The sequence below is a fragment of the Gossypium raimondii genome, chromosome 9 (genome assembly GCF_025698545.1).
Source record: "Gossypium raimondii isolate GPD5lz chromosome 9, ASM2569854v1, whole genome shotgun sequence".
Taxonomy (NCBI): Eukaryota; Viridiplantae; Streptophyta; class Magnoliopsida; order Malvales; family Malvaceae; genus Gossypium; species Gossypium raimondii.
This window is the reverse complement of record NC_068573.1, coordinates 47,911,589-47,936,562: the sequence shown is the minus strand read 5'-3', so window position 1 is coordinate 47,936,562 and position 24,974 is coordinate 47,911,589. Positions and strand designations below refer to the sequence as shown.

At 33.4% G+C, this 24,974-nt stretch overlaps 4 protein-coding genes and 1 non-coding gene across 5 annotated transcripts; 4 read left to right on the top strand and 1 right to left on the bottom strand.

Annotated features, from left to right (window-relative positions):
* The first annotated feature begins 8,850 nt into the window (after window positions 1–8,850).
* Window positions 8,851–16,137, top strand: LOC105800572 (acylamino-acid-releasing enzyme). Its single transcript, XM_012631773.2, has 18 exons — window positions 8,851–9,033; window positions 9,893–10,068; window positions 10,178–10,487; window positions 10,751–10,972; window positions 11,071–11,289; window positions 11,408–11,476; window positions 12,315–12,453; window positions 12,770–12,921; window positions 13,009–13,091; window positions 13,185–13,306; window positions 13,394–13,472; window positions 13,897–14,068; window positions 14,414–14,474; window positions 14,587–14,709; window positions 14,814–15,011; window positions 15,251–15,319; window positions 15,633–15,709; window positions 15,835–16,137. The coding sequence occupies exons 1-18, from the start codon at window positions 8,876–8,878 to the stop codon at window positions 15,896–15,898; spliced, it is 2,493 nt and encodes an 830-aa protein (XP_012487227.1). The 5' UTR covers window positions 8,851–8,875; the 3' UTR covers window positions 15,899–16,137.
* A 113-nt stretch (window positions 16,138–16,250) lies between these two features.
* Window positions 16,251–17,018, top strand: LOC105800573 (diphthamide biosynthesis protein 3). Its single transcript, XM_012631775.2, has one exon. The coding sequence runs from the start codon at window positions 16,576–16,578 to the stop codon at window positions 16,822–16,824; it is 249 nt and encodes an 82-aa protein (XP_012487229.1). The 5' UTR covers window positions 16,251–16,575; the 3' UTR covers window positions 16,825–17,018.
* A 1,545-nt stretch (window positions 17,019–18,563) lies between these two features.
* On the top strand, window positions 18,564–18,644 carry TRNAL-AAG (transfer RNA leucine (anticodon AAG)). The gene has a single exon. It is a non-coding gene; the product is annotated as a tRNA-Leu (tRNA).
* A 1,034-nt stretch (window positions 18,645–19,678) lies between these two features.
* On the top strand, window positions 19,679–22,580 carry LOC105800569 (pentatricopeptide repeat-containing protein At3g23020). Its single transcript, XM_012631770.2, has one exon. It carries the CDS (start codon window positions 19,817–19,819, stop codon window positions 22,394–22,396), a length of 2,580 nt encoding a protein of 859 aa, XP_012487224.1. The 5' UTR covers window positions 19,679–19,816; the 3' UTR covers window positions 22,397–22,580.
* A 263-nt stretch (window positions 22,581–22,843) lies between these two features.
* LOC105800570 (CBL-interacting serine/threonine-protein kinase 7) lies at window positions 22,844–24,481 on the bottom strand. Its single transcript, XM_012631772.2, has one exon. It carries the CDS (start codon window positions 24,367–24,369, stop codon window positions 22,993–22,995), a length of 1,377 nt encoding a protein of 458 aa, XP_012487226.1. The 5' UTR covers window positions 24,370–24,481; the 3' UTR covers window positions 22,844–22,992.
* Window positions 24,482–24,974: the final 493 nt, after the last annotated feature.

Genomic DNA, 24,974 nt, shown 5'->3' with positions numbered 1-24,974 from the left:
AGCCAAGCCACACGCCTGTGTGCTAGGCCATGTGTAAAAACCTAGGTATTCTGTTTTGAAATTTCAAGGTGCAGGAGACACACGGCCAGACCACATGCCCATGTGCCAGGCCGTGTGTCACACACGGCTGAGACACACGCCCGTGTCTCTGCCCGTGTGGACGAAAATAGGCCATTTTGTGGCCTCTTTCTCACCCATTCTCGACTCCAACCTACACATCTCAAATTTCACACATATAGGTCATAACAATATTTTCAAAACAACCAATTCTATCATTATTATGGTCATATTATCACATATACTCTAACAATTTAAACTAGAACATAAATTAATTCACACATGCAACTACTATATTAACATGCTATACCAATTCATTCATTACCCATATTAACACTCATACCAAACATGACAAACCATACATATATAAGTTAATATGAAACGTAGCCAAAATGTAATTTTAATATTTACACAACCATTTAAATTTCTATACATGCCATATAAAACATAGTATGTTTAGCAAAATCTACCGGCAAGTTGGATAGTGTGATTCGATGCGTTGATCCGACCTCCCGGCTACTCGAAAATCTACAAAGAACATTAAACAACACAAGTAAGCTAAATGTAGCTTTGTAAGTTCGTTGGCTTTAAACTTAAATCTTACCGAGCATCCTATAATGATGCATTTAACTAAATCGTTCATTACACATTTCCTGCCAATCACAACTTCAATTGATGATTTCACTTATTTCATCTCAAAATCGATGATATCATTAAATTTTCCAATAATACTCCATATGTCACGTACCAGCCTTTGTCAAATTGGAGAACATCTTACGGATATGAGTACATCGTATACAAAACCCCGAAGGCTGCACAGAAGCACATAAGTGCTAAACGGAAATCCGTAAGGGTTAAACGAAAGCTCATAAGAGCTAAACGGAAACCCATAAGAGTTAAACTGAAGCTCAAAAGAGCTAAACTGAAACCCATAAGGGCTAAACTGAAACTCATATGAGTTAACTAAAGCTCATGAGAGCTAAACGGAAAGCAAACACGGAAGTTCGCAACAAATGTTGAACCCCCAATTTACTTGGGTAATTTGCCGTCAACTCCTCCTTTGCACAGAACGAATGTACTCAATCTTGCATTCTACTTTAGCCAGATATCCAATCTAATTCATAATACAACAATATTTCATTTTTTATTCAATAATATATTAAATACACAATAAATTTAGCAATATTCCATTTTCAACAATTTATTAAATACGTAACATCATTCATCAATTTCCAAATAACTATTAAACTTTAACCATACGAATTTACCTGGGTTAAATTGTAAGTTTGTAGTAGTTCAAGGATTATTCTGTTAATTTTCCTTTTTCTCGTTGATCTCTGGCTCTTGATCTAAAATATAAAATTATTCATGCATTAGCATATTTCAGTTTCAATTCACTTTACAATTAGTACCCTTTAAATTTCAAAATTACACAATTATCTTAACTTTTACAGTTTTTACAATTTAGTCCCTTACTAATTAGCCCATCAAATAAGCTAATTTTTCTCAAGTAATACTTTATCTGTTGACACCATTTTTTATATTTAAAAAAAACGGGAATCGACTTTGAAAATAAAATGGGAGTCGCCACTGATCTTTTATTGAGGTGTGATCGGTTCACCATTAAAAAATGATTTTAGGTCTGCGAATTTTGAGAAAATAGGTTCGGGAGTCGGTTACGTACAAGAAAGGGTTAGCACCCTCGTGACGCCCAAAATTGGTATCGAATTGATTGTTTGATGTCTTAATGTCGAAATTTTGAAAAGATTTTAAAATACGATCCTTTTATCTTGAATAAAATGGATTGGATGATAAGGCTCACTTATTTCAAAGGAATAAATTGTCACACTCAATAAGTTAGAGTGCAACATTTCAAATCCTCAAAATTAAGTTTATCTTTTGACTTTTAAAATCTATGCATTTTGAGAAGGATATTTGATTATTTGGATCAAATGAGAAAATCAAAACCCAGTAAGTTAGGGTTCGATTTCCTCGAAATTCCTAAACACCAAATATTGCCTTTATTATTTATTTATTTTTTTAAATCGAGATACAAAATGTCATATCCAGTAAGTTAGGATCCAACATTTTGAAATCTTACAAATTTTATTTTTAAAAGTGGTATGGTTTCGATAAAATGAACACTTGATTACCTAAATTCATCGAGAAGAATTGAAGCCCAGTGAGTTAGGGCACAATTCTCTCAAGAACTTATGAACACCAAGCCTTTTTAGGAATTATGAAATAAAATGATCATAGTGCTTTAATAAAATACAACTCTTACAAAGGAAACATGATTGAATAACAATATATAATGTAAAAGATACAATTAAGTAATCTAAATACAAACTGAGGGATAATAAACAATGGATGAATTCAAACAAAAATGGCTACGATAATTCTTATCATGTTATGTAAATATCAGTCCTAATTGCCAAATATCAAATGAATTAAATACCACAACATTTATTAATAACAACATTTATAAGCTAAAATATTCATACATGAACTCAAAATGGACGTGAAACAATATGATACAAAGATTGGATAATAGTATTCAAAATAGATTTGAAACAAATAATATATTTATTAATTTACCTAAATAATGCCTATAAAATAACCATGTAAAAGTCTCAATACATATATAATTTAAAATAAATAATCACCTAAATAGGTTTTGAAAGAAGTAAATTATGAATGAAATCGACTTAACATACATATAGATATAAAAATACTTGAAATTTATAATCATAATAATATCAAACATCAAAACAAAAAAAATATTTTTTAAAATAATTTAATAACACGTATAATGGCATTTAAAATGTTATATATATAAAAATTAAGTTATAACACAAAAGAAATTATTAAAATATGTACAAAGTATATCAAATTATTATGAAAGCATTTCATATATATATAGACGATGAAACATATAATGATATAGAGTTTGAAAATAAAATGATAAATTTTAAAATAATGTATGATAAACTCAAAACATGTTAATAATAATTTGAAATAACAATATGCTGCATCTTAAAATTATATTAAATAATAAATTTGAAAACAATGCTAATCCTAATATTTAAAATTTACCATAAATAAACATATTAAAATAGATACTAAGCTAATTTTAAACCAACAAATCATATTTATAAAATTAAATGAATATTATGATTAATAAGAATAAAATTTTAAAAAAGAAATAATTAAATCGAAATTACAACATTTAAAAGACTAAATTTACAATCAATTGAAAGCTTGAGGACTAAAGCAACAATTAAATGCATAAGTTCAAGAATTAAAATCGAAAACGTCGCCGTTTGACCATGAACCAAATTGAAACCAGAATAAACTATATTGTATAAATCGAAAACTATAGAAAGTCAGATTAGAACGATATAAAACAAATGAGGACTGGTTGCGCAAATAAACCAGAAAGACGGGACGCACGGATCCTTCCCCGGGTCGGGTCACCACGCGGGTCAGGTTATTTAAGTCAAAATTTTCTGATAACCCTCATTTCAGCCACCCTTTTTTTTTAAAGAATTCAAAATAAAAAAACCTTTCTTCTTCCCTAAACCATCCGGCCTTTAGGGTCTCCTCAACGCCGCCATAGCGCCACCTTGAACGGTGGCCAGCGTTGCGCAAAAGGGGTGTTCCATTCCCCGTTTCAAAACCCGATCAAAGGCCAGATTCATTTGGTGCAAGGATCAATAGGAAGAACCCCCTAACTCCACCTTTCGAGGCCTATTTCACCGATGGGCAAATCCCGACGGCGGCGCAACCGAATGATGAATCGGGTAAATCCTCCCCCATTTTTTGTTTCATTTTCTCAAACAGTAAATAAAAAGAAAAGGAAAAAAGAAGAATCGGAAAATGATAGAAAACGAGAGAGAAGAAAAACTCAAAATCGCCTTACGAGTATTCTCCTTTTTTTTAATCCTCTTTTTTTTTATTTCAATATGCCCTCCTCTTACAGTGTTTGTATTGGCTTCTTTATAGCCAGAATTACAGAAAAATGAAAAGAAAAAAAATAAAATCAATCCCAAATCCCCTCTGTTGCCCCTTTTCTGTCGTTTTTTGCTGCTGTGTGTTCGTTGCAGGTGTACGGGTACGGAGGCGCAGACGTGGCACGTATGTGGGGAGAGGCGTGCTCGTGCGGAGGTGACAGAGGCTAGGGCAGGAGCGGCGGCTAGCTAGGGTTTGCTCTTGGCTGAAAACTAGTTTAGGTTTTGGGCCATTCAGGCTTTAGGGTTTTAATTCTTATTAATGTTTCGCCATTGTAATTTTGGGTTTAAATTTTCTGTAAATGGACTGTTTTTGTTTTTATCATTTGGGTTTGTTTTGCTAGTATGGGCCCGGGCAAAAATGGGCTCTTACATTATCTAAACATTCCAAACCATTACACAGCCTTTGATAAACAAGATTTAATACCAAACCCTAAGATTTAATCTTTTTCACAATTTGTTCCTAAAATCAATTTCCCTTGAAATCACTTGATAAAATATCATATGACAAAACTAAGCTTCAAATCCATGTTAATTCATCATAAACATCCAGCACTCATCAATGGTAACTTTCAAGAATACTCATAAAATCAAAAACTAATGAATTAGATAGTTGAACTTAGTTGCTAGAGTCTTAAAAACACAAAAATTTCAAGAAAAGAGCAAGAATTGAACTCACATGTAGCAAAATATGAAAACCAGCTTCTTAAGGGTTCTTCAATGGTGTTTTTGGCTGAGAATTGAAGAAATTCTCTAGAATTCTCTTTTTATTTCAATTTGTAAGCTAAAATTTTCAACTTTTCTAATTTTGCCCTTATTTTACCTAATTCTTTGATTTTTCTTTGCCTATGCCGCCCAAGCCATCACCTTTGGGCTAATTTGCCTTTTAAGTTCTCCCTCATGTAACACTTAAGCTATTTAATCATTTTAACAAGTTTTGCACAATTTTCAATTTAGTCTTTTTTATTTAATTAACTATCAAAACATTAAAATTTTCTAACAAAACTTTAATACAAACTTAATGACACTCCGTAAATTTTTATAAAAATATTTATGGCTCGATTTATAAAATCATGGTCTCGATACCCCATTTTCAAAACCAATTAACCTAATAATTCCTTCTAAACTCAAATCACTATTTCACAAATCTTTCTAAAATCACATTTAAATCATAATTACTAAATAATAAAAAAAATTTCGAACTCACTCGTCGAATTTAGTGGTCTCGAACCATTGTTTCCGACATCACTGAAAATTAGACTGTTACATAATACTACCCATCTTTTTTTATATTATTTTTTAATGATATATTTTATTCATAATAATACATTGACCCACAAATTTTACACAACTTAAATAGAACAATTTTACCCATATTCTACAAAAAAAATAAGTATTTCACACGAATACAAGTGCTAAATCAAATTTGCAAATGAGAAAAAAATCATTGCGAATAATTTGTTGATGTAATAGAGAAAATTAAATAGAAGGAGGCAATAGTTTTTTTGTTTTTTGTTTTACGTGTATTAATATACTAACATTCTAAATCAATATAAAATAGGGTTAAGTTTGTTTTAATATTTTTTTAATTTTCTAATCTACATGGGAAAGTAACTTTGTCGTCTTTTATCATGAGAATCACATTGCTATGTTCATTAGAAAGTAAGTAACTCCTAAGGCAAAATTAAATTCTAAGAAAAGTAAATCAAATTTGACATATCAAACGTTGAAATTACTTTTCAACTGATTAAATTTCTAGAAAAGTGATTTTCATCATACCAAACGTTGCATTAGTTTTTGTATTTTTAGAATTAAAACATAAATCTAATTATTCACACAATTAAAACTTTTTACTAAATTCAGGTTGATTACGAGTTAGTGTTTTTCATGGTGTTATAGGTCCCTTGACTTTGTTCCAATTCAAAATTTAGCCCTTCTAATTTTATTTTAAAGAATTTAGTTCTATTACTTTTTAATATTAAAAATACGAGTCCAATAGTTGACACAATTAAAATTTTTCTATTAAATTTAAGTTTATTACAATATCTTTTTTTTTACATTACTATTAAATGAGCATTTCTTTTATTTCAAAATGACGTGCTAGCAAATTGAACAAAAATTATATTAATTAACAATTGGACTTGTATTTTAAATTTTAAAATTAAATTTCAAGTGTATAAAAATATAAAGACTTGGAGCATATTTGATCCATTGTTTATATTTATTTAAAATTTTTTCTATCCCGAATTATGTTACCACTATATACTTTGAGAATTGATACAAATTATTCTAATATCACGACCTGTCAATTCAATAAGTGCATAATGCACTCATTTATGTGTTGTGACATAAATTTAAATATGTTGTAAATGAAAATACAATTTCAATTCATAAAAAGAAATAGATATGAATTTTATACCTAAACTTTAGGGGGAATGAAAATTGCAACATATAAGAGCAAATGAGTTTGAAGGTAAATGGAAAGACCAGAAAAGTTAAAGTCAACTCTTTTGATCGTAATGGTTTTTCGTTGGTGGACCAGGAAAGTCCAAAACAAGCAGCCAATAAGGTAGCAGGCGTAATCAAAGGTTCAGCATAATTGATTACCTTTTGAGGCGTAGGGTAGGGTTGAAGAAAAAATAAAATAAAACCCACGATGGTTTATAGAGTTTAAGGTTACTCAAAATTGAATTGAATTTATCATTATTTTTAATTTTTATAACATAAAAAGTAAATCTTTTGTATTTAAAATAATAAAAATAATTTTAAAATCTTATATATATATATTAAAAATAATATCATATAAAATTTATTATCAAATAATATTCAAGAAAGCTATAAAATAAACAAGTCTAAAATTCAAATACTTAAAATTAATATAAAAATCCAAAAACCTATATCATCTCTGTCTTTGAGTCTGTAATCCGTTTTGCGGTTGAGAGCTGGTAAGTTTGAAATGGCGATGCTAAAATGTAAGGTTTTTGAAGAATTCAAAAGCTAAAAATCGAAAATGGAAGATTCATAATCAAAGTTGAGTTGGTTAATAGGCATTGGACAGATTCTGCATCTTTTAGAAAATGTGCAGCAGTGTTTGACAAGGACTGATGGTGGCATCTTTGAATTTCAACAAAAGAATAGCGACTGTTTGGATGAGTTTTTTTTTCCTTTTTTTCCCCATGTAGTGGAGCACTAAAGTCGTCATCATTTCATCATTCATAATAACATAGGACCAGGAAAAAAATTAAATGGTAGAATCTAGGGTTTAATTGGTTTGATGAAGTTTGAAATTTTGTAATAAAATTTTAAGAGTTGAAACTTGAAAATTTTACGGGGCGAAGTTAAAATTTATTTAGAGGGTCGGAATTAAATTATATACTTTTATAATAATAAAATATAATTTTGCCATTTTAATAATATATGTTTTTAAAATTTTTATATTTTTGAGGGATAAAAGTATAATTTTATCATTTTAATGCTATCCAAAGGACTAAATCTAAAAAGTTAACCTGAATTATTAATATTTGACAAGGACTAAAAATGAAAAATTTTCATTTAACCATCGTCTCTGTTAATGCATTAGAGATGTTCCTTGCTTTATATATACAGGCGTAAGATGATGGGCTTGTGGGCTTTTTCTTTATCCATTTCATAATGAACAGACACTGCCCAACTATACTAACATCAAACCCGTAAAGCCAAAATAAAATAGTCCATAAGGTTAATTATGAGATGTGTATTTTATTTTTTAATTACACATTTAATGTTTAATAGTTCATCTTTTCAAAAATTACTTACAGCGAAAGGATGCTGGCCTAATTTTGAATTTGAAATTATTAATATCACCGGTTAAGGATGTGATTATATAAATAAACTAAATTAAGTTAGATAAAATATATTTAAATTTTTAAATTATTAGTAAATTTATATATTTGATCATTTAGCTTTAAAAGTTACAAAGTATTATTAAATTATTTGAAATTTTATTTAAATCATCCAACTATTTAAAAATTTTATTTAACTATATAATATAAATTTTTATATAAAAACTAATCTTTATCATAATTAATGTGAATTCTATAAATAAGCTTATCTTAATCCCGATAAGAGTTGGTATAATTAGGGGTGGACAAAACTTGATTCAATTCGAAAAAATCGAATTATTTTTCGAATTTTTTCGAATTTTGAGTTATTCGAGTTTCAAATTCGAATTGAGTTGAATTTTATAATTCAAATAATTTGAATAAGTGTAAATACCCATTTAGTTTCTGTCAATTTTTAAAATGAGCAAATTGATCTCTCAACCAAAATTCAAAATAATTTTCAAAATTTAAAATAATTTTAAAATTCTAAATATTTATAAAAATTCTAAATTTTATATTTTAAAAAATTATAATAATCTAAAAATCTAAACAACATATAAAGAAAGTTAAAACTTTAAATATTCTAAAATAATAATTTTAAAATCTAAATAAGTTAATTAATGATTCAAATTACTCGAATTAATGTATTCTAATATGAAATTAATTATATTATAAAAAAATTTATTTTAAAATATTTAATATTCTAATTTAATTCCAACTATTTCACTCAAATCGATTCCACTCAAAATTTATTTTCAATTTGATTAGATTTCATCCGACACTCATCCGCGAGTACAATTTCAGTTTACAAGGCTGTTACTTAGTTTCTTGGGATGGATATTTTTATCCTTTTGTGGCGGGGGCATCCACTTGGCTGCTTTTTTTTACTTAATTGTAATTAATAATTGGTGGATAAAATAAAGAAATGTTAAAGTTAGGAATCTTGAAATGAGTAGGACCTTACCATTAGCATACTTCACCAGTATCAGCAGCAATATCTCTACTTGGTCAGGGACATTAGCAGCTTCTCCTCGATTCTCTCTTTTATTTTTCTCTTCTCAACCTCGTCTCTCACTCTTCAGCTCCACTCCCATTTCTCACTACGTGTAAGCTCTTTCTGTACATTTTTCCCTTTTTTGGAAAAGAGAGTTTTTTTTTTTTTTGATGGTAAACCGGTTGATGGGTATCTTTTGTTTAGCTTCCTTTTTGCCTGTTCGATACTGGTTGGAGCGAGCTATCAAGTTTACATATTAGTTTTGGGGGTCAGCTGTTTTTCGATACAAAATAGTTATATTCTTCATTTCTTGATTGATGGGATGATTATATGTATAGCGTCTTTGGAATGTATAATCAGTGTCAATATCTTGAAATAATCGGTTTTGGGTATTCAGGTTTGCTTGACTATTGATCTGTGCTATTGAGAAGTGGTATATTACTATAGTTCAAACTTAATGCAAAGAATGATTGCAAAATATTCAACTTAATCCATGCACAGTTTCAGAAATCTTTTTGGTACCTTTTGAATTGAAATCATTTCAGATTTGCTAGCCTATCCCTTTTTCTAGGACACACTTGTTTGTGATTTTAATCTGGAGTGGAGTCGTAGAAGCATTAGGCAATATCTTGGCTGGAACAAAGTACAAAACTAGAGAATATGTATTGTGGCATCGTCGAACTATGATGGCTGATTACCGTTTAGTGAATTTAAAGTAATAAGATCACTCAAAAACGAATTTAAGTCATATTTGTAGTTTTAAGTGTTTTACATCCAATCTCCGTTGCATCTTTTGCTTGCATTACTTCGTTGGATCTATTGTTGTGGCTTAATAATATTTTCGAAACTATGTTGTTTGCTGTACTTTCTGAAACCTGATTGATGAATATCAAATTTCTTCGTGGGAATGTGAAGCATATTTCTGCTTAGTTTTCTGTTGGAACATTCCTTGATGATTTTCTTTTATGTAGAAAAAATCTACCAGCTATTTTGGCCATGGATTCTTCTAAAGCTGGTACTGTGAAGGAATTGCCAGTGGGGCTAGATGAAGCTACCGAGGAAGAATATGCTTCCCAGTCTAAATTACTTCAAGAGTTTACTAATATCTCTAGCATCGACAAGGCATGGGTTTTTAAGTCTGAAAGTGGTAGGAAGGCTAACGTTTCTTCATCATTCTCTTTTGTGTTCCTCTTTTTATTTAAAACCAAAATGCTATCGCTGATCCCAATGCTGTTTGTTGAAACTTTTTGCTGCAGGAATATGCTCCCAAGCAATGTTTTTAATTAGCCAACCGAATCTTTTGGCAAACAAGAAAAGAAAGTTTATGTTGTCAACTAGTATTTCGAAAGAAAGTAACAATAATGTAAACTTCCAATGGGCACCATTTCCTGTTGAGATGACAGGAGTGTCTATAACTGTTCCTTCACCATCAGGTTCCAAGCTTCTTGTGATTAGAAATCCTGAAAATGAATCTCCCACACAATTTGAAATATGGAGTTCATCTCGGTTGGAGAAGGAGTTCCGGATTCCCCAATCCACTCATGGCTCAGTGTATGCTGATGGCTGGTAAATTTCTTCTCTCTGATGATACAGTTTTGCACACTATGTTAACATAGTCATTGGTCCAGAAGTAAATGGTTTAAGTAACTTAAGTTGAACTTTCACCTTCATCAATGTAAATATGGTAGAAACTCTAGAACTGCTCATAAGAGCATCATTGCCTAGTTGTAGTAGCATTTGTAGCTGCTACAGGATTGTTATAAGTAACTTTATCGGTAGCTATTATCCCAGCAAACTTAGCAAAGTTGAAATCTTTCTTAATGGTATAGGTTCGAGGGAATCTCTTGGAACTCTGATGAATCTCTTATTGCTTATGTTGCTGAGGAGCCATCTCCCTGCAAGCCTTCGTTTGATTGTCAGGGTTACAAGCAAGGTGCTGCAAAAGATAAAGAATGCATGAGCTGGAAAGGTCAAGGGGATTGGGAGGAAGAATGGGGGGAATGTTATGCAGGAAAAAGGCAGCCTGCACTCTTTGTGATCAATCTTAACAGGTTTCATTTCACATATGGTTTTCTATTTTAATCAATGCTATGGCACAGAGCTTTTGTGCGGTGGAAGAACCCTCACTAAACTTCCCTCCATATCACAGTGGCAAGGTACATGCTGTTAAAGGAATTGCAAAGTCTTTGAGTGTAGGACAGGTCGTTTGGGCTCCACCAGTGGAAAGCATCGACCAATATCTGGTTTTCGTGGGGTGGTCAGCAGATCCGAGAAAACTCGGTATAAAATACTGCTATAACAGACCCTGTGCATTATATGCGGTGAAGGTTCCACTTTATAAGTCAGAAGCTGCTCAGTCAGATCTCAAGTGGGTTGCTTGCTTCACTAAATTGCTTTTAATCTGAACATTTTCTTCATTCATATATTTTCATGTTGGAACTTGAATGTGGTACCTTTAATCACAATATATAATATTCTGGTGACAGATCAATGGAGGAACTGACTGTTGTCAACTTAACACAAAGCATAAGTAGTGCATTCTTTCCACAATTCAGGTATGCTATTTAACTCTTACCCTCACTTTTTGGGCTTGTGCCTGAAGCATATGGTCGTCGCTAATCCTTTTTCAGAATTCCCCAGCTCCTCTTTGTGTGTTCTTTTCCTCAAATCTTGTACACGATAGCTGAACAAACTGCTGAGTGCCTTTTGAAGTTCCTTTTTTGCAAACAATTTATGTCTACCCTTAGCTCACACTGTGATGCGGGAGAAGACTTGATCGTTTCTGTATCTATGTTGTCTTTACAAGGTTTAGAAAACTTTTGTTCATCCAACCACGTCATATCTTTGTTGCATTTGTTTAGTTCAAATAATTGATGTAAAACATGAGTTTTTTTACCAGCCTTTATTTCAGTTCCTCTTCTGTAATTAGCCTGGGTTAAGTTCAAGTCAGTTTCTTCATGCACGAGTTTGTAAAATAATTCATTGCTGTTAAACTTTCAATTTCTCTTCTTCTAATTGCTTGGGTAGCTGTCTTATGGTATAATATCTGTTTCCTTGTTTTACTAGTCAAGATAGGAAAGAAGAGTGTTCTCTCAATCTTTTCTTGTTATAGCACCTATGAGGCTCTGTTATATGTGGAGTACCATATCTTGGTTGAACGTCTTTGTTTGTTGCTTCTTTTCAGAGAATGCAATGTAAATCTTTGCGTGGAAGTCTTTGTATGACTGTCTAGAATTGCATATTTCCCATGAAAATCTTCCCTCAATATGGCTTAATTAACTGGAACCTTTATTTAGCAGCTGCCTAAATGTTTGAAGAGGGCCTCTTTTTACATACAGTCTACATCTTTGGAGCTTCCTCCTTATATGTGTGTTATGTTTCATTTTCCCCCAGCCCAGATGGAAAGTTCATTGTGTTTCTGTCTGCAAAAGCCTCAGTGGACTCTGGAGTACACTCTGCAACTGATTCTCTTCACCGAATTGATTGGCCTACTGATGGCAAGCTATGCTCATCTACAAAGATCATTGATGTGGTAAGCCCTCCACATTTCTCTGCTTAAGTTGAAGGTGATGAGTTCAGTTTAGAGCATGCAATTTATGAGATTCATTTGGGGTTCTCTGGGGGGAGAAAAAACCATTCTAAATCCCCAATTCCCATTCCCTCTAGTTGCTGCTTTCTTTCCTCTACTGCTGACTACTGTTTTGGTATATAACAAAACCAAATTGGGTCATTATGATGATCCTTTTGCTGGAATATATACATGCTGCTACCAAATCTGGTTTTTAATCTCTACTTTCTTAGGTTTACATGTGACAGGTTAACCTGTTTATTCTATTAAATCTTTGCAGATTCCTGTGGTGAACTGTGCCGAGGATGGTCAGTTTCCGGGGCTTTACTGTTCAAGTTTTCTTAGTAAGCCATGGCTTTCGGATGGATGCACTATGATTTTATCTTCCTATTGGCGCAGCTGTCAAGTGATACTTTCTGTAAATGTGTTAAGGTGACTATTGGTTATATGTCAGTTTGTCAGGTGCATAGACTTTAATATTCTACTTCATTATTTGATGACGTAATTACCATATTACAGTGGTGAAGTATTACGAATCAGCACTGCTGACTCAGGTTTTTCATGGAATGTTCTGACACTAGACGGGGACAACATTATTGCTGGTAAAATTAATTTTCTTTCTCAACCAATAATCTCTCCTTCCTTCCGAAACAAAGAGAAATGAAATTTGTAGTTATTCTTTCCTCATCTCAAAGTGTGTAGCAGCCCGATAGATGTTCCTCAAATCAAATATGGCTGCCTTGAGGACAAAGCGACTAATACAACCGCTTGGCATTGGTTAAATGTCTCAAGCCCCATTTTTAAATGTTCAGAGAAGGTTTATTTTGCTTGCTTTTGTTTCATCTGATTCTGCATTTCTTTTATACCAAGGTTGTTCTTTTAATGTTTACATCTCATGGTGCAGGTTACGTCTCTGCTTTCACATCTTCAGTTTGGTATCACGCAAATTCCAGTGAAAGATGTTTCTGATTGCTTGACAAAAGGTATTGCAAACTAGTTTGGCTCAATGCTGTTATTTTTGTATCTTAACATGCTTTGATAACCACATTTAGCCGTATATATATTTTTTCTTTTTCTTTTTCTTTTTCTTTTTCTTTTTTACGATATTTTATCCTTGTGATAGCTGATGATGGCAACTACTGGAAAAAGTTCAACGAAAACTTAAAAGCTGACATAAAAAACTTCCCTCAACCTCTTTGAAAGCCATAAAGGAAAAGATAAAAACATGATTTTATGTTCGCAATATATTTTAGTTGTATATATATATTTGTGAATGATTTGAAGGCTAAACTAATGTTTTATTTGCTATGGTGTTCATTGGCCTCTGATTAGTATAGGAGGTACTGCCATTATGAAAATAAGAAAAAAAAAATGGTTTTGGTGATGGAATATGTTCAATTCATTCAGGAGCTGCTAAGTCTTTTGAGGCAATATTTGTATCTTCCAAGGTAAACAATGCACCTGATCCGCTAATAGTGGTCCTTCATGGAGGGCCTCATTCCGTCTCTTTGTCAAGCTTCTCAAAGTCATTGGCATTTCTTTCTTCACTTGGTTTCAGCCTATTAATTGTAAATTATAGGTGAGCGAAAGTATAGCTTTACTTCTTCAGAAAGTTTAACTTGAGATAGGAACCGGTTTTTCTTGTCATTTCATTTTCACATTACTGCTTAAATTTTCCTTCTATAAGATGCTTTAATTTCATATTTGCTTCCCAAAGTACTTTATCGAGTTGAATGTCATGCTGATAGTTTTCAAGTACAGCACATCATCCTATAGCTAACAGTAAAATGCTTTATGGGTTTTTTGTGATCTTTGCTTTAACATGATTAAGGATTTTCCTTTTAAAAATAGCTTTTTATGATTTATCTACATAAAATGGCTGGCATAACTTTTATCTTCATCCAACATTGCTAATTTATTTCAGAGGTTCACTGGGATTTGGCGAGGAAGCATTGCAATCTCTTCCTGGGAAAATTGGGTCTCAGGTGCTTATTCTTGATATACATGTGCTCAAGTCATTAACTTATTATATCGGGTATAACTTTTTGGATCATTGTTATGTAAATTATGAACCTTCGTTCATTGACTCATGCGCAGGATGTCAATGATGTACTCACAGCTATAGATCATGTCATTGAGAAAGGACTTGTCAACCCATCTAAAATAACTGTTCTTGGTGGTTCACATGGCGGCTTTCTAACTACGCACTTGATTGGTCAGGTTAGGCTTTCTATTGAAGTAATATAAATTTGTGTTAGTGTCTCTTTAGTATTAGGGAAAATCTATGGTTTTCGATATTACAAATTTGTTCTTACATTTTACAGGCACCGGATAAGTTTGTTGCAGCTGCCGCACGGAATCCAGTTTGTAATCTTTCATCCATGGTTGCCACAACAGATATTCCTGATTGGTGTTACGTGGAATCTTACGGAAGCAAAGGAAAAACTATCTTTACTGAAGCACCTTCAGCTGAACACTTGACTCACTTTTACAGCAAGTCTCCTATATTGCATATTTCTAAGGTACATTAAACAAAAGACTGATTTTCCAGTATGATGCATGAACCAGAGATGCCAATTGAACTGGTTAGCTTCATGCTTCACGCTTTGGCACCGGTGCAGACTTAGCATTACATAAAGCAAAATCAATCCATGTATATTACATGGCGTGGTACCCTAAAACTTGCAGTGCTTTCCCTTAAAAAGGGTTATCATGTGAACAATCAGATGAGATAAAGTCTTGTCTTTTATTGTCTTTGCAGGTTAAAGCTCCAACCATCTTTCTTCTAGGTGCGCAGGATCTTCGCGTCCCGGTTTCTGGGGGATTGCAAGTACGATAACTTTCCCTTCTATAGCATGAAGTATGATGGATATGTAATTCATTTTTAATTATGTTACTTGGAGTTGAGTGTAAGATACGTTTATGTGTCTAACATAGGTATACAATTTTGTCTACTTGATTAGAATGTGTTGGATATATGTATTTTGAAAAAGCATCCGGTAACATAGGATACTTGATTAGAATATGTGTTGTCTACTATTGTACTCACAGTCCCACCCACATGAGCACATCCTTTTTCTGATCTGAAAGTTGACATGATCCAACTCCGGTCACGTCTGACAATTGCTGTTTGAAACTCATAGTATGCACGGGCATTAAAGGAGCGAGGAGTTGAGACCAAAATCATCCTGTTTCCTAATGACATCCATGCAATTGAAAGGTAAACACCTGCTATGATGAAGAAACTTATGATATTTTGCTTAGTTTAATCACTCATCAAAACCTAACGACAATGTCATATTGCTGATATCTAATATATATATATACATGTTCGTTTTGTTGCAGGCCGCAATCCGATTTCGAGAGCTTTCTTAACATTGGTGTTTGGTTCAAAAAGTATTGCAAATGAAAAGGTAAAAGTTTCATGTCGTCTAGGGCCAAACATGTTTGTAATTAAGGACTTAATCATCATAATAATCTCTAAGATGGTTAATTTGTCCCTTGCACTACATGCAATAATGTAAAGATTCTAGCGTTTTGTGTTATGTTTGGAAATATGAATTTGTAATGTTGGATTCGTATTTCATTCGGCAAATAATGTTAGATCGTGTATCCGAATTTTAACGATGATGACTTGGGAAATTTTCACGAGCTTGTCCATGCATTGTTAGCCCTTCATTTTTTTGGCTAAAGAGTCGAGGCATGAAATCCTACAAGATTTATTTAGATTCCCACAAAATTTGAATCCCTGAAAAATCCGAAGATGTGTAATTTTCAACTTTCTTTAAAACGAATTATAAAAGGAGCCCTTGCTTCTAAAAAGTTTAAAGCAGTTTGAATAACTTAGTTTAAGCCCATATAAATTCAAAACGAAAACCCTAAAAATTTCCCCTTTAGAAGAGACTCAACTCAGTAATCTCCGCCATTAAAAGCTCTGTTCGTCCTTGCTTTGGCTTTTGGCGTCTGTGTATAAGCTGACGCCAAAGTTTCTCTCCTTTTCTGCCCAACCAATTCGGCAGCCAAAAATAGACAAAAATCAATAGAGGACAACCTAACAAACACATTACAGCTTTGATCAACCTAACGATGTCGTGCGACGATGTGGAGATAGAGGACATGCAGTGTTACGAGGAGTTGCAGGCATACACATATCCATGCCCTTGTGGTGATCTTTTTCAGATAACAAAAGAAGAGCTAAAGATCGGCGAGAAAATCGCTCGTTGCCCAAGCTGTTCTCTCTACATCACCGTCATCTACAATGCCGAGGATTTCGCCGACAAAAAATCAAACAATAACCTTGAGCCTCCAAAACGGCAAGCAGTGGACGTTGCTTGAGACCTTTCAGATGGCAAATGGAAAACTGGTTTTATAGGAGGTTGGAAATATGTTCCGTGCCGTGCTGGTAACATTGGTGAGGAAATTTTGTTATATCTGTGCGTGTATTGAATTTAACATAAATACATGTATTTGGTTCCCTTAGTAAGAGATGAGATTTGTTGGGTGGAGCAATCCAACTAACTTTATTAATATCCAAATTATCTATTAAATCATTAATGTTATTTGGATTAAAAATAATGACAAGAAAATAATAAAATAACCATTATAACGCTTTTTTAATTATATATTTAAATAATTTAGGCAAAATTGAAATTTATATATTTAAATAAAAATAGTGTATTTCTTTATAAAAAAAATTGTATAATATAACAGAAAATTATTAACCAACTTCTAGCATTGAGTTAGGAACCTCAACCATCATAATATTATACACCGCCCAACAAGATTCCTTAAAAACCCTCCATTTGGCAACCATTCTTATAGCCAAACTCGTCATACCATTCGCCACTCGATTTTCTGTCTCAAGACATTATTCACACGAAAGTTTTTTATCAAATGTAAATATTCCTTCACTCTTTCCCCTAACAAACTTTGATCCAGAGTTTGACCATTTAGGAAATTAAGAGTCTATATGCAATCCATTTCAAGGACAAACTCTTCTCCCATGCTAGCTTAAGGCCGTCAAAGGCCCCTCATAGCTCAGCTTCAAACACAGGGCAGACCCCTACCTTGTGAGAGAACTCCCAGAGCCATCGTCCAGCATTGTCCTTGACCATTCCTTCGACCACAGCAACCAACGAACCATCATACATAGTTGCGTCAGTATTCGTCTTGACCCACCCCTTGAGACACTTCACTCCCTCACCTCCTTAAATTAAAAAATAATTTATCAAAAATAGGATTAAGATTAAGAAAAAGCTAATATACTAAAAATTCTTTAAAATTATTATACTCTGTTTGAGCAAATCTAAAAATATTTTGAATTTTTAAAACAATTTGCATTTTTTGAAGTAAATTTAATTAGAATTATTATTAAATAAAAATAAAATAATATTTAAAAAAATAAGTAAAATAAAATTATATTTTACAATTAAAGTGTTTTTATACCTAACCTACATAATCACTCTTTCAATTTTTATGTTTATAATTTTTATTGTATTGAAAAAAATTAAATCGTGAGAGTTAGGTGAAATGGCAAGGGCTCTCCTACCTTAATCAGTGTTAAGGGTTTGATTCTCATTTTGGCTATGGAGTAGTTTTAAAACTCGTGGCTAGCGTACAATTGTATATATTGGTAATGTCTTTGATTGAGTTGATGTCACAAGTTAACTCGATATCAATTCAAAATTGATGACAACATCAAAATAAACTATTGTAATGCATTCAGTATTCTTAATTTGATGTATTTACGTATTTACATTGTGCTTTACTCATAATTTAATTTATTTTTCATTTTAAATATAGTACATATTTCATGTGTTATTATCAATTAGTTTCAAATCATACTTATTATTATTTGTTATAAATTATTTTAAAAACACATTTATATTCTAAATATATAATTTTCATCTTATAGAATTTATAAGCATAGCCTCTATTGTAAATATTTGGACTAGTTAAAGTGTACTCATACCATATTAGTTAAAGAAAATATTAAAAGAATTCAAATGATAAAAAAAAAAGAGTATTTAGGTCTATTATATCCATATATAAACTACTGCGAGACTGAACAAGGCGTTGAGATGGCCGAGTTGGTCTAAGGCGCCAGATTAAGGTTCTGGTCCGAAAGGGCGTGGGTTCAAATCCCACTCTCAACAAGACTTTTGAGGATTAATTGCTACAAAGGTCCTTAAATTTATCCATTTTTATCAAAATTCTTAAACAAGCTTAATTGTTACAAAGGTACTTAAATTACCCAATTTCTTCTAATTATGTAATTTTTTAGGGTTAATTACAACAAATGTTTTAAAATTATCGTTCAAAATTTAAATTGTTCCATAAACTTCAAAATATTTTATATGTGTCATATCAATCAAGTTCTTTTATTAATCTACATGTCATGGTAGATGTTGGGTTAATTCCAACAATCATCCTTGAACTATTATTTAATTAATTGGTCTTCAAACATTCTAATTGAGTCTTTGAATGATTAGTAATGTATCAATCGATTTAACCGTTAATATAGGCGATAAATAATCATTAAGGTCCTCAAATTATCCATTTTATTCTAATTACGCAACTTTTTAGGGTTAATTGCAACAAACATTTTCAAATTTATCATTCAAATTTAAAATTGTTCCATGAACTTCACAATAAATTGTTTGTATCATATAATCTAGTTCTTTTATTAATCTACGTGTCCTTGTAGATGTTGGGTTAATTGCAACAATTGTCCTTAAACTATTATTTAGATTAATTAGTCTATAAACTTTAAATTTTCTAATTGAGTAGTATACCAATCAAGCTATTCCCATCAATTTAGGTGACAAATAGGAATCCAAAACTAACACGGAATACATCTAAAATATATGGATCAATTTTAAATACATATATACGTAATTTCTTTAAATATGAATCGTACTATCATTTAGATTTTAAATTGATCCGTAAATTTCAAAATATTTTAATTAAGATTTTAAAATGTTAATATTTTTAAAATTAAAATTGTTGAAATAAATATTTATTTATAGACTCTAGAGAATATTTGATGTATGTTTATAGAAAAATATTAAAATGTGGTTAGTGGTAAATAATTGTCTCAGTTAAAAAAGAAGGGGAAATGATAAAACGACGGCGTAAAACCGATTTAGATATCTAAAATAGCCAAGCCAAGGATGCTGCAGCAATTGAATATCGTTTTAACAGCAAAGCATTCATGTTTTTACAACCAAATCCTAAACCCATTACCCACACAAACATGTTATATAGCTTCTGGTACTAAACTTCTCGATTCATCACTTCAATTTTCACGGATTTTCCCGTTACAGAAATGTTTGTCAAACTCCAGTTTGATACCAGTTGCTTCAACATTTTATGCTCTACCAAAACTTCACTGCCCAACATCAATGGAGCTTCACTTTCAGTTTCACTTTCTCCTATAGAAAAACTCGAACCCATCACCAAAACTAAGCATCAAAGGCTTCTCGAGACTCCCAATGGAGGAGGAACCAAGAAATTCAATGGAGGTCGAAAACAGAGTCTTGATAATCAGGCTGAGTCAAGCAACCAGACTTTGGAGAAAAACCCGGATAGAGAAAGGAGAGAAAAATCGAGGGAAAGTTTCAGACTTGCGAATAATAGAGGAAATTTTGGTGTGGTTAATGGGAAAATTTTGGTGGATAAAATGCACACCAAGTGTTTGACGAAACGGGTTTCTTATGGAGGTTGTATTCCAGCGATTTTGGGAGCTTTGGAGAACGTTAAGGATTTGGACGAGGCATTAAAGCCATGGGCTGAAAAGTTAAGTAACAAGGAAAGGAGTATAATTTTGAAGGAACAACCAAATTGGGACAGGGCTTTAGAGATTTTTGAGTGGTTTAAGAGAAAACGATGTTATGAGTTGAATGTAATTCATTATAACATTATGTTTAGAATTCTTGGTAAAGCTCATAAATGGGGTTATGTTGAGAAGTTATGGAATGAGATGAGCTTTAGAGGGGTTGAGCCTATTAATTCTACTTATGGTACTCTGATTGATGTTTACAGTAAAGGTGGGATGAAGCAACAAGCTCTTTGTTGGCTTGGGAGGATGAATAAGCAAGGAATAGAGCCTGATGAGGTAACTATGGGGATCGTCGTGCAGTTGTATAAGAAAGCCGGCGAGTTTCAAAAAGCTGAAGAGTTTTTCAAGAAGTGGTCATTGAATGGATCTTTGAGGCATGAAGGAAGTGAAACATCCAGTGCAGTGGGAAGTGATTCACATTTAAGCTCGTATACATATAATACCTTGATAGATACATATGGCAAGGCAGGGCAGATTCGAGAGGCTTCTGAAACATTCGAAATCATGCTTAGAGAAGGGATTGTTCCAACTACTGTTACTTTTAATACTATGATTCACATTTGTGGTAACCATGGACAGTTGGAAGAAGTGGCTTCACTGATGAAGATGATGGAGGAGGTTCGGTGCCTACCCGACACGAGAACATACAATATTCTCATATCCCTTCATGCTAAGTATGATGATATAAAGATGGCAGCAGGTTACTTTGCAAAGATGAAGGAGGCCTGCCTTGAACCAGATCTTGTTAGTTACCGCACCCTCTTGTATGCATACTCGATAAGGCAAATGGTTAGTGAAGCAGAAGAGCTCATACACGAAATGGATGAAAGACATCTTGAAATTGATGAATATACACAATCTGCTCTTACCAGAATGTACATAGAAGCTGGGATGCTCGAGAAGTCATGGTTATGGTTTAGGAGGTTTCACCTTGCAGGGAATATGAGTTCAGAGGGCTACTCTGCCAACATTGATGCCTTTGGGGAGAGGGGACATGTTTCCGAAGCTGAAAATATTTTCTTGTGTTGCCAAGAAATGAAGAGGCTTACTGTCCTCGAGTTTAATGTAATGATTAAAGCTTACGGAATAGGGAAGAGTTACGATAAAGCATGCTGGCTATTTGATAGCATGCAGAGTCATGGTGTAGTTCCGGATAAATGCAGTTATAGTTCTCTCATACAGATTTTGACGAGTGCGGACTTACCACACGTGGCAAAAGGCTACTTGAAGAAGATGCAAGAAACTGGACTTGTAAGTGATTGCATCCCATATTGTGCTGTGATATCAAGTTTTTTGAAACTGGGAGGATTGGGAATGGCTGAAGGAGTATACAATGAGATGATTCAGTCTAAGGTGGAGCCTGATGTTGTTGTCTATGGCGTATTGATAAATGCTTTTGCTGATATTGGGAGTGTTAAAGAAGCTATGAGGTACGTTAATGAAATGAAAAGTGCTGGATTGCCTGGAAATGCTGTTATTTACAACTCATTGATTAAGCTTTATACGAAAGTTGGTTATTTAAAAGAAGCACAGGAAGTTTACATGCTTCTCCAGTCGTCAGGCTTCTGCCCTGATGTGTATTCGTCAAATTGTATGATCGATCTCTACAGCGAGCGTTCTATGGTTACTCAAGCTGAAGCAATTTTCGATAACTTGAAGCAAAACGGAGATGCTAACGAATTTACATATGCAATGATGCTGTGTATGCATAAAAGAAATGGGAGGTTTGAAGAAGCCACTCATATAGCTAGACAGATGAGAGAACTGGGACTTCTAACTGATTTGTTGAGTTACAACAACGTGCTTGGATTGTACGCCATGGATGGGAGATTCAGGGAAGCAGTTAGACTTTTTAAAGAAATGGTGAATGCTTGTATTCAACCTGACGATGGTACATTCAAATCACTAGGATCCATTCTCGTGAAATGCGGAGTTCCAAAGAGTGCTGTTAACAGGCTGCAAGTTTCAAGGAAGAGGGATGCTCAGAGTGGTTTGCAAGCATGGATGGCCATCCTCTCCTCAGTGGTTGGAATGGATGAAGATGAAGATGATGATGACTATGCTTAGATTATCTCGATCAGTGTATAGCCTAGAGATGGTCTCATAGACCACTTCAACCAAAGGCCTCACAACTGTATAGCTGGTAGTCCGTGGCAAGTTATGTTATATTACTTGAACTAATTAAGCTGCATAATTATGTAAATCAAGTTGTGTTTTTTTTCATATGAATGCAAGATTTGATGAAATGTCAGCTTGTGTGTTGACTGGTTTATATTTTGTTGAAAAAAAACCCATATTTTCATTCATATGAATGTGGGATTTTGGTGACTTATATAATCTATATTCGCAGGTTGTTACCATTAATTGCAGATATGTTCATGAGATATACATCTCAACCTGAGATTCACCTGTTTGTAAACAGTATTTGTAACCAAAAATATCTCATTTCACATCAAACTCTATATATTTTCAACTTTTTCTTTCTTCAAGAATGGATTCCAATATTCTGGAGGATTTATAAAAGAAACTACTAAGTATCACTATAAAATTGATCATTTACATTGATTAAATACTGAAATAAACCCCACCATTCCTAAATAATTGACCAAAAAAATAAGAGGAAAGAAAACAAAGAAACTAATCGTAAATTACAAAAACAAAAATCAATCACCCACGATATGATCATCCCAAGAAACAAATAGGTCTCCAAGGCCAGTTTCTAAATTCAACCATTGCCCTTCATCAAACTCCACCGTACCTTCCACCACCTTAACCTCCACCAAAACAAACAATTCAGCAATCTCGACCACCTCCACCGTCAACACCACCTTCCCTTTCCCCAATCCCAAAACCCCTCTTTTCCCTTTCTCCACCCTATAGCCCATTTTCTCCCCAGCCTCCATAACCCTCTCCATAACCCCATCAACCTCCATTGAAGTAGTATACCTCTTCTCCTTTCTAATGCCATCATTACCTCCTTCAAAAAGACCAGACAAATCCAACCCTGAAGACAAAGATATTATATCAAAAGCATTAACTCCATTACAAATCATCTCATGTTTTAATTTCCTCCCATGTAATAAACTCTCGTTTTCCTTGTGTGATGATCGATACGTGGCTAATGCTTTCTTAATCCATGAAGTTTCCATTACCTTCTCCAAGGTCATTCTAGTATCTGGGTTTGGATCCAAAAGCTGCCATATTATACCTCTTGATTGCTTTGATATCCATTTTGGAAACTTGTATTCCCTACGAGCAATCTTTTTATACATACCTATCAAATTATGATCATCAAAGGGTAAATAACCGGCCAACAAAACAAATAATATAACCCCACAAGACCAAGCATCGGCTTTAGAACCCTCGTACGGTCTACTCCGAGCAACCTCAGGAGCCGTATAAGCCGGTGTACCACAAGCCGTATGTAAAAGCCCGTCGTGTAGTTGCTCCGGTAGAGCCGAGAGACCAAAGTCGGAAACTTTGACGTTCCCATATTGGTCAAACAAAACATTTTGTGGCTTCAAATCACGGTGGGCGACGCCGTTTTGGTGGCAGAAATGAAGGGCGGAGACGAGTTGGGTAAAGTACCTACGCGCAGTTCCTTCGCTTAACCGGCCACGGCTTAACAATTTATCGAAAAGTTCACCGCCGGTAGCCAGTTCCATGACGAGGTAGATCTTCGTTTTTGTAGCCATAACTTCGTGGATTTTAAGAATGTTTGGGTGATGTTGTAGCCGGCGCATGGCGGAAACTTCACTGATTATCCTCGGTTCCATGGCGGCATCCACGGTTTTGGTCTTGTCTATAACCTTGATCGCGACGACGGTGTTACCGTCGTCGATTGAAGTCGCTTCGTGAACTTTGGCGAAGCTTCCTTGTCCCAACATACGACCCAATTGATACTTGCCTAAAAGTATGCCGCCGGTGGGTGTTTTGGTTCGGGTGATTCTTATCGGTGGTGGCGATAGTACTGGTGGTGGAGGCTGTCGTGAAGGCGTATATGGTGGCGGTGGTAGGGGCGGCGGAGCCCCTGATGGCATGGTTACTTGTGGCGTAGAAAAGAGAGGTTGAAGCCAAAAGGGCGAGTTCCACAAGGGTTACAGGCGGAGTGAGTTGGCTTATATATAACTGTGGAGGAATAAGAGAAGGTCGGCTCCTCACTGTCCGCCTTGATGTGGGATTTCTTTGATTTATTTCTTTTTTATTATTTTATTTCAGGTTAGTTTTTAACAAAATATTATTAAGATTTATATACATATGTGTAAATCCCATCTTATTTACTTTGATTTGGTTTGGATACATTCTCATTATTTTTTTATTTTAAAATTTAAAATTTCAACCATTTTTATTTTATAAAGGAAATTATGAAAGGTTTAGAATTAGTTATAAATCAAATAAAATAGAATTCCTTCAAATCAAATTTGAATTGAAAAACAACACTTTTTTTATTCTAAATTTAATTTTTATTTTCTCACCTCTTACTGTTTTCCTTAATTTTATTGTGATTACAACAAATATAAACTCTAAGATGTTATCATTTGTTAAACCAAATCATATATAATATAAACCTAAAAATAAAATTGTTATATTTATTCACTTAAAAAAGAAGCAATTTCATAAAGGGTTTTGTGTGACTCGTTTTGCG

Coding starts and splice junctions, on each gene's coding strand:
- LOC105800569 (XM_012631770.2), top strand. CDS start 19,817: ATGTTTGTCAAACTCCAGTTTGATACCAGTTGCTTCAACATTTTATGC.
- LOC105800573 (XM_012631775.2), top strand. CDS start 16,576: ATGTCGTGCGACGATGTGGAGATAGAGGACATGCAGTGTTACGAGGAG.
- LOC105800570 (XM_012631772.2), bottom strand. CDS start 24,369: ATGCCATCAGGGGCTCCGCCGCCCCTACCACCGCCACCATATACGCCT.
- LOC105800572 (XM_012631773.2), top strand. CDS start 8,876: ATGAGTAGGACCTTACCATTAGCATACTTCACCAGTATCAGCAGCAAT. Junction 13,092..13,184: donor CGGGGACAACATTATTGCTG/GTAAAATTAATT, acceptor CTCATCTCAAAG/TGTGTAGCAGCCCGATAGAT. Junction 14,710..14,813: donor CTACGCACTTGATTGGTCAG/GTTAGGCTTTCT, acceptor TACATTTTACAG/GCACCGGATAAGTTTGTTGC.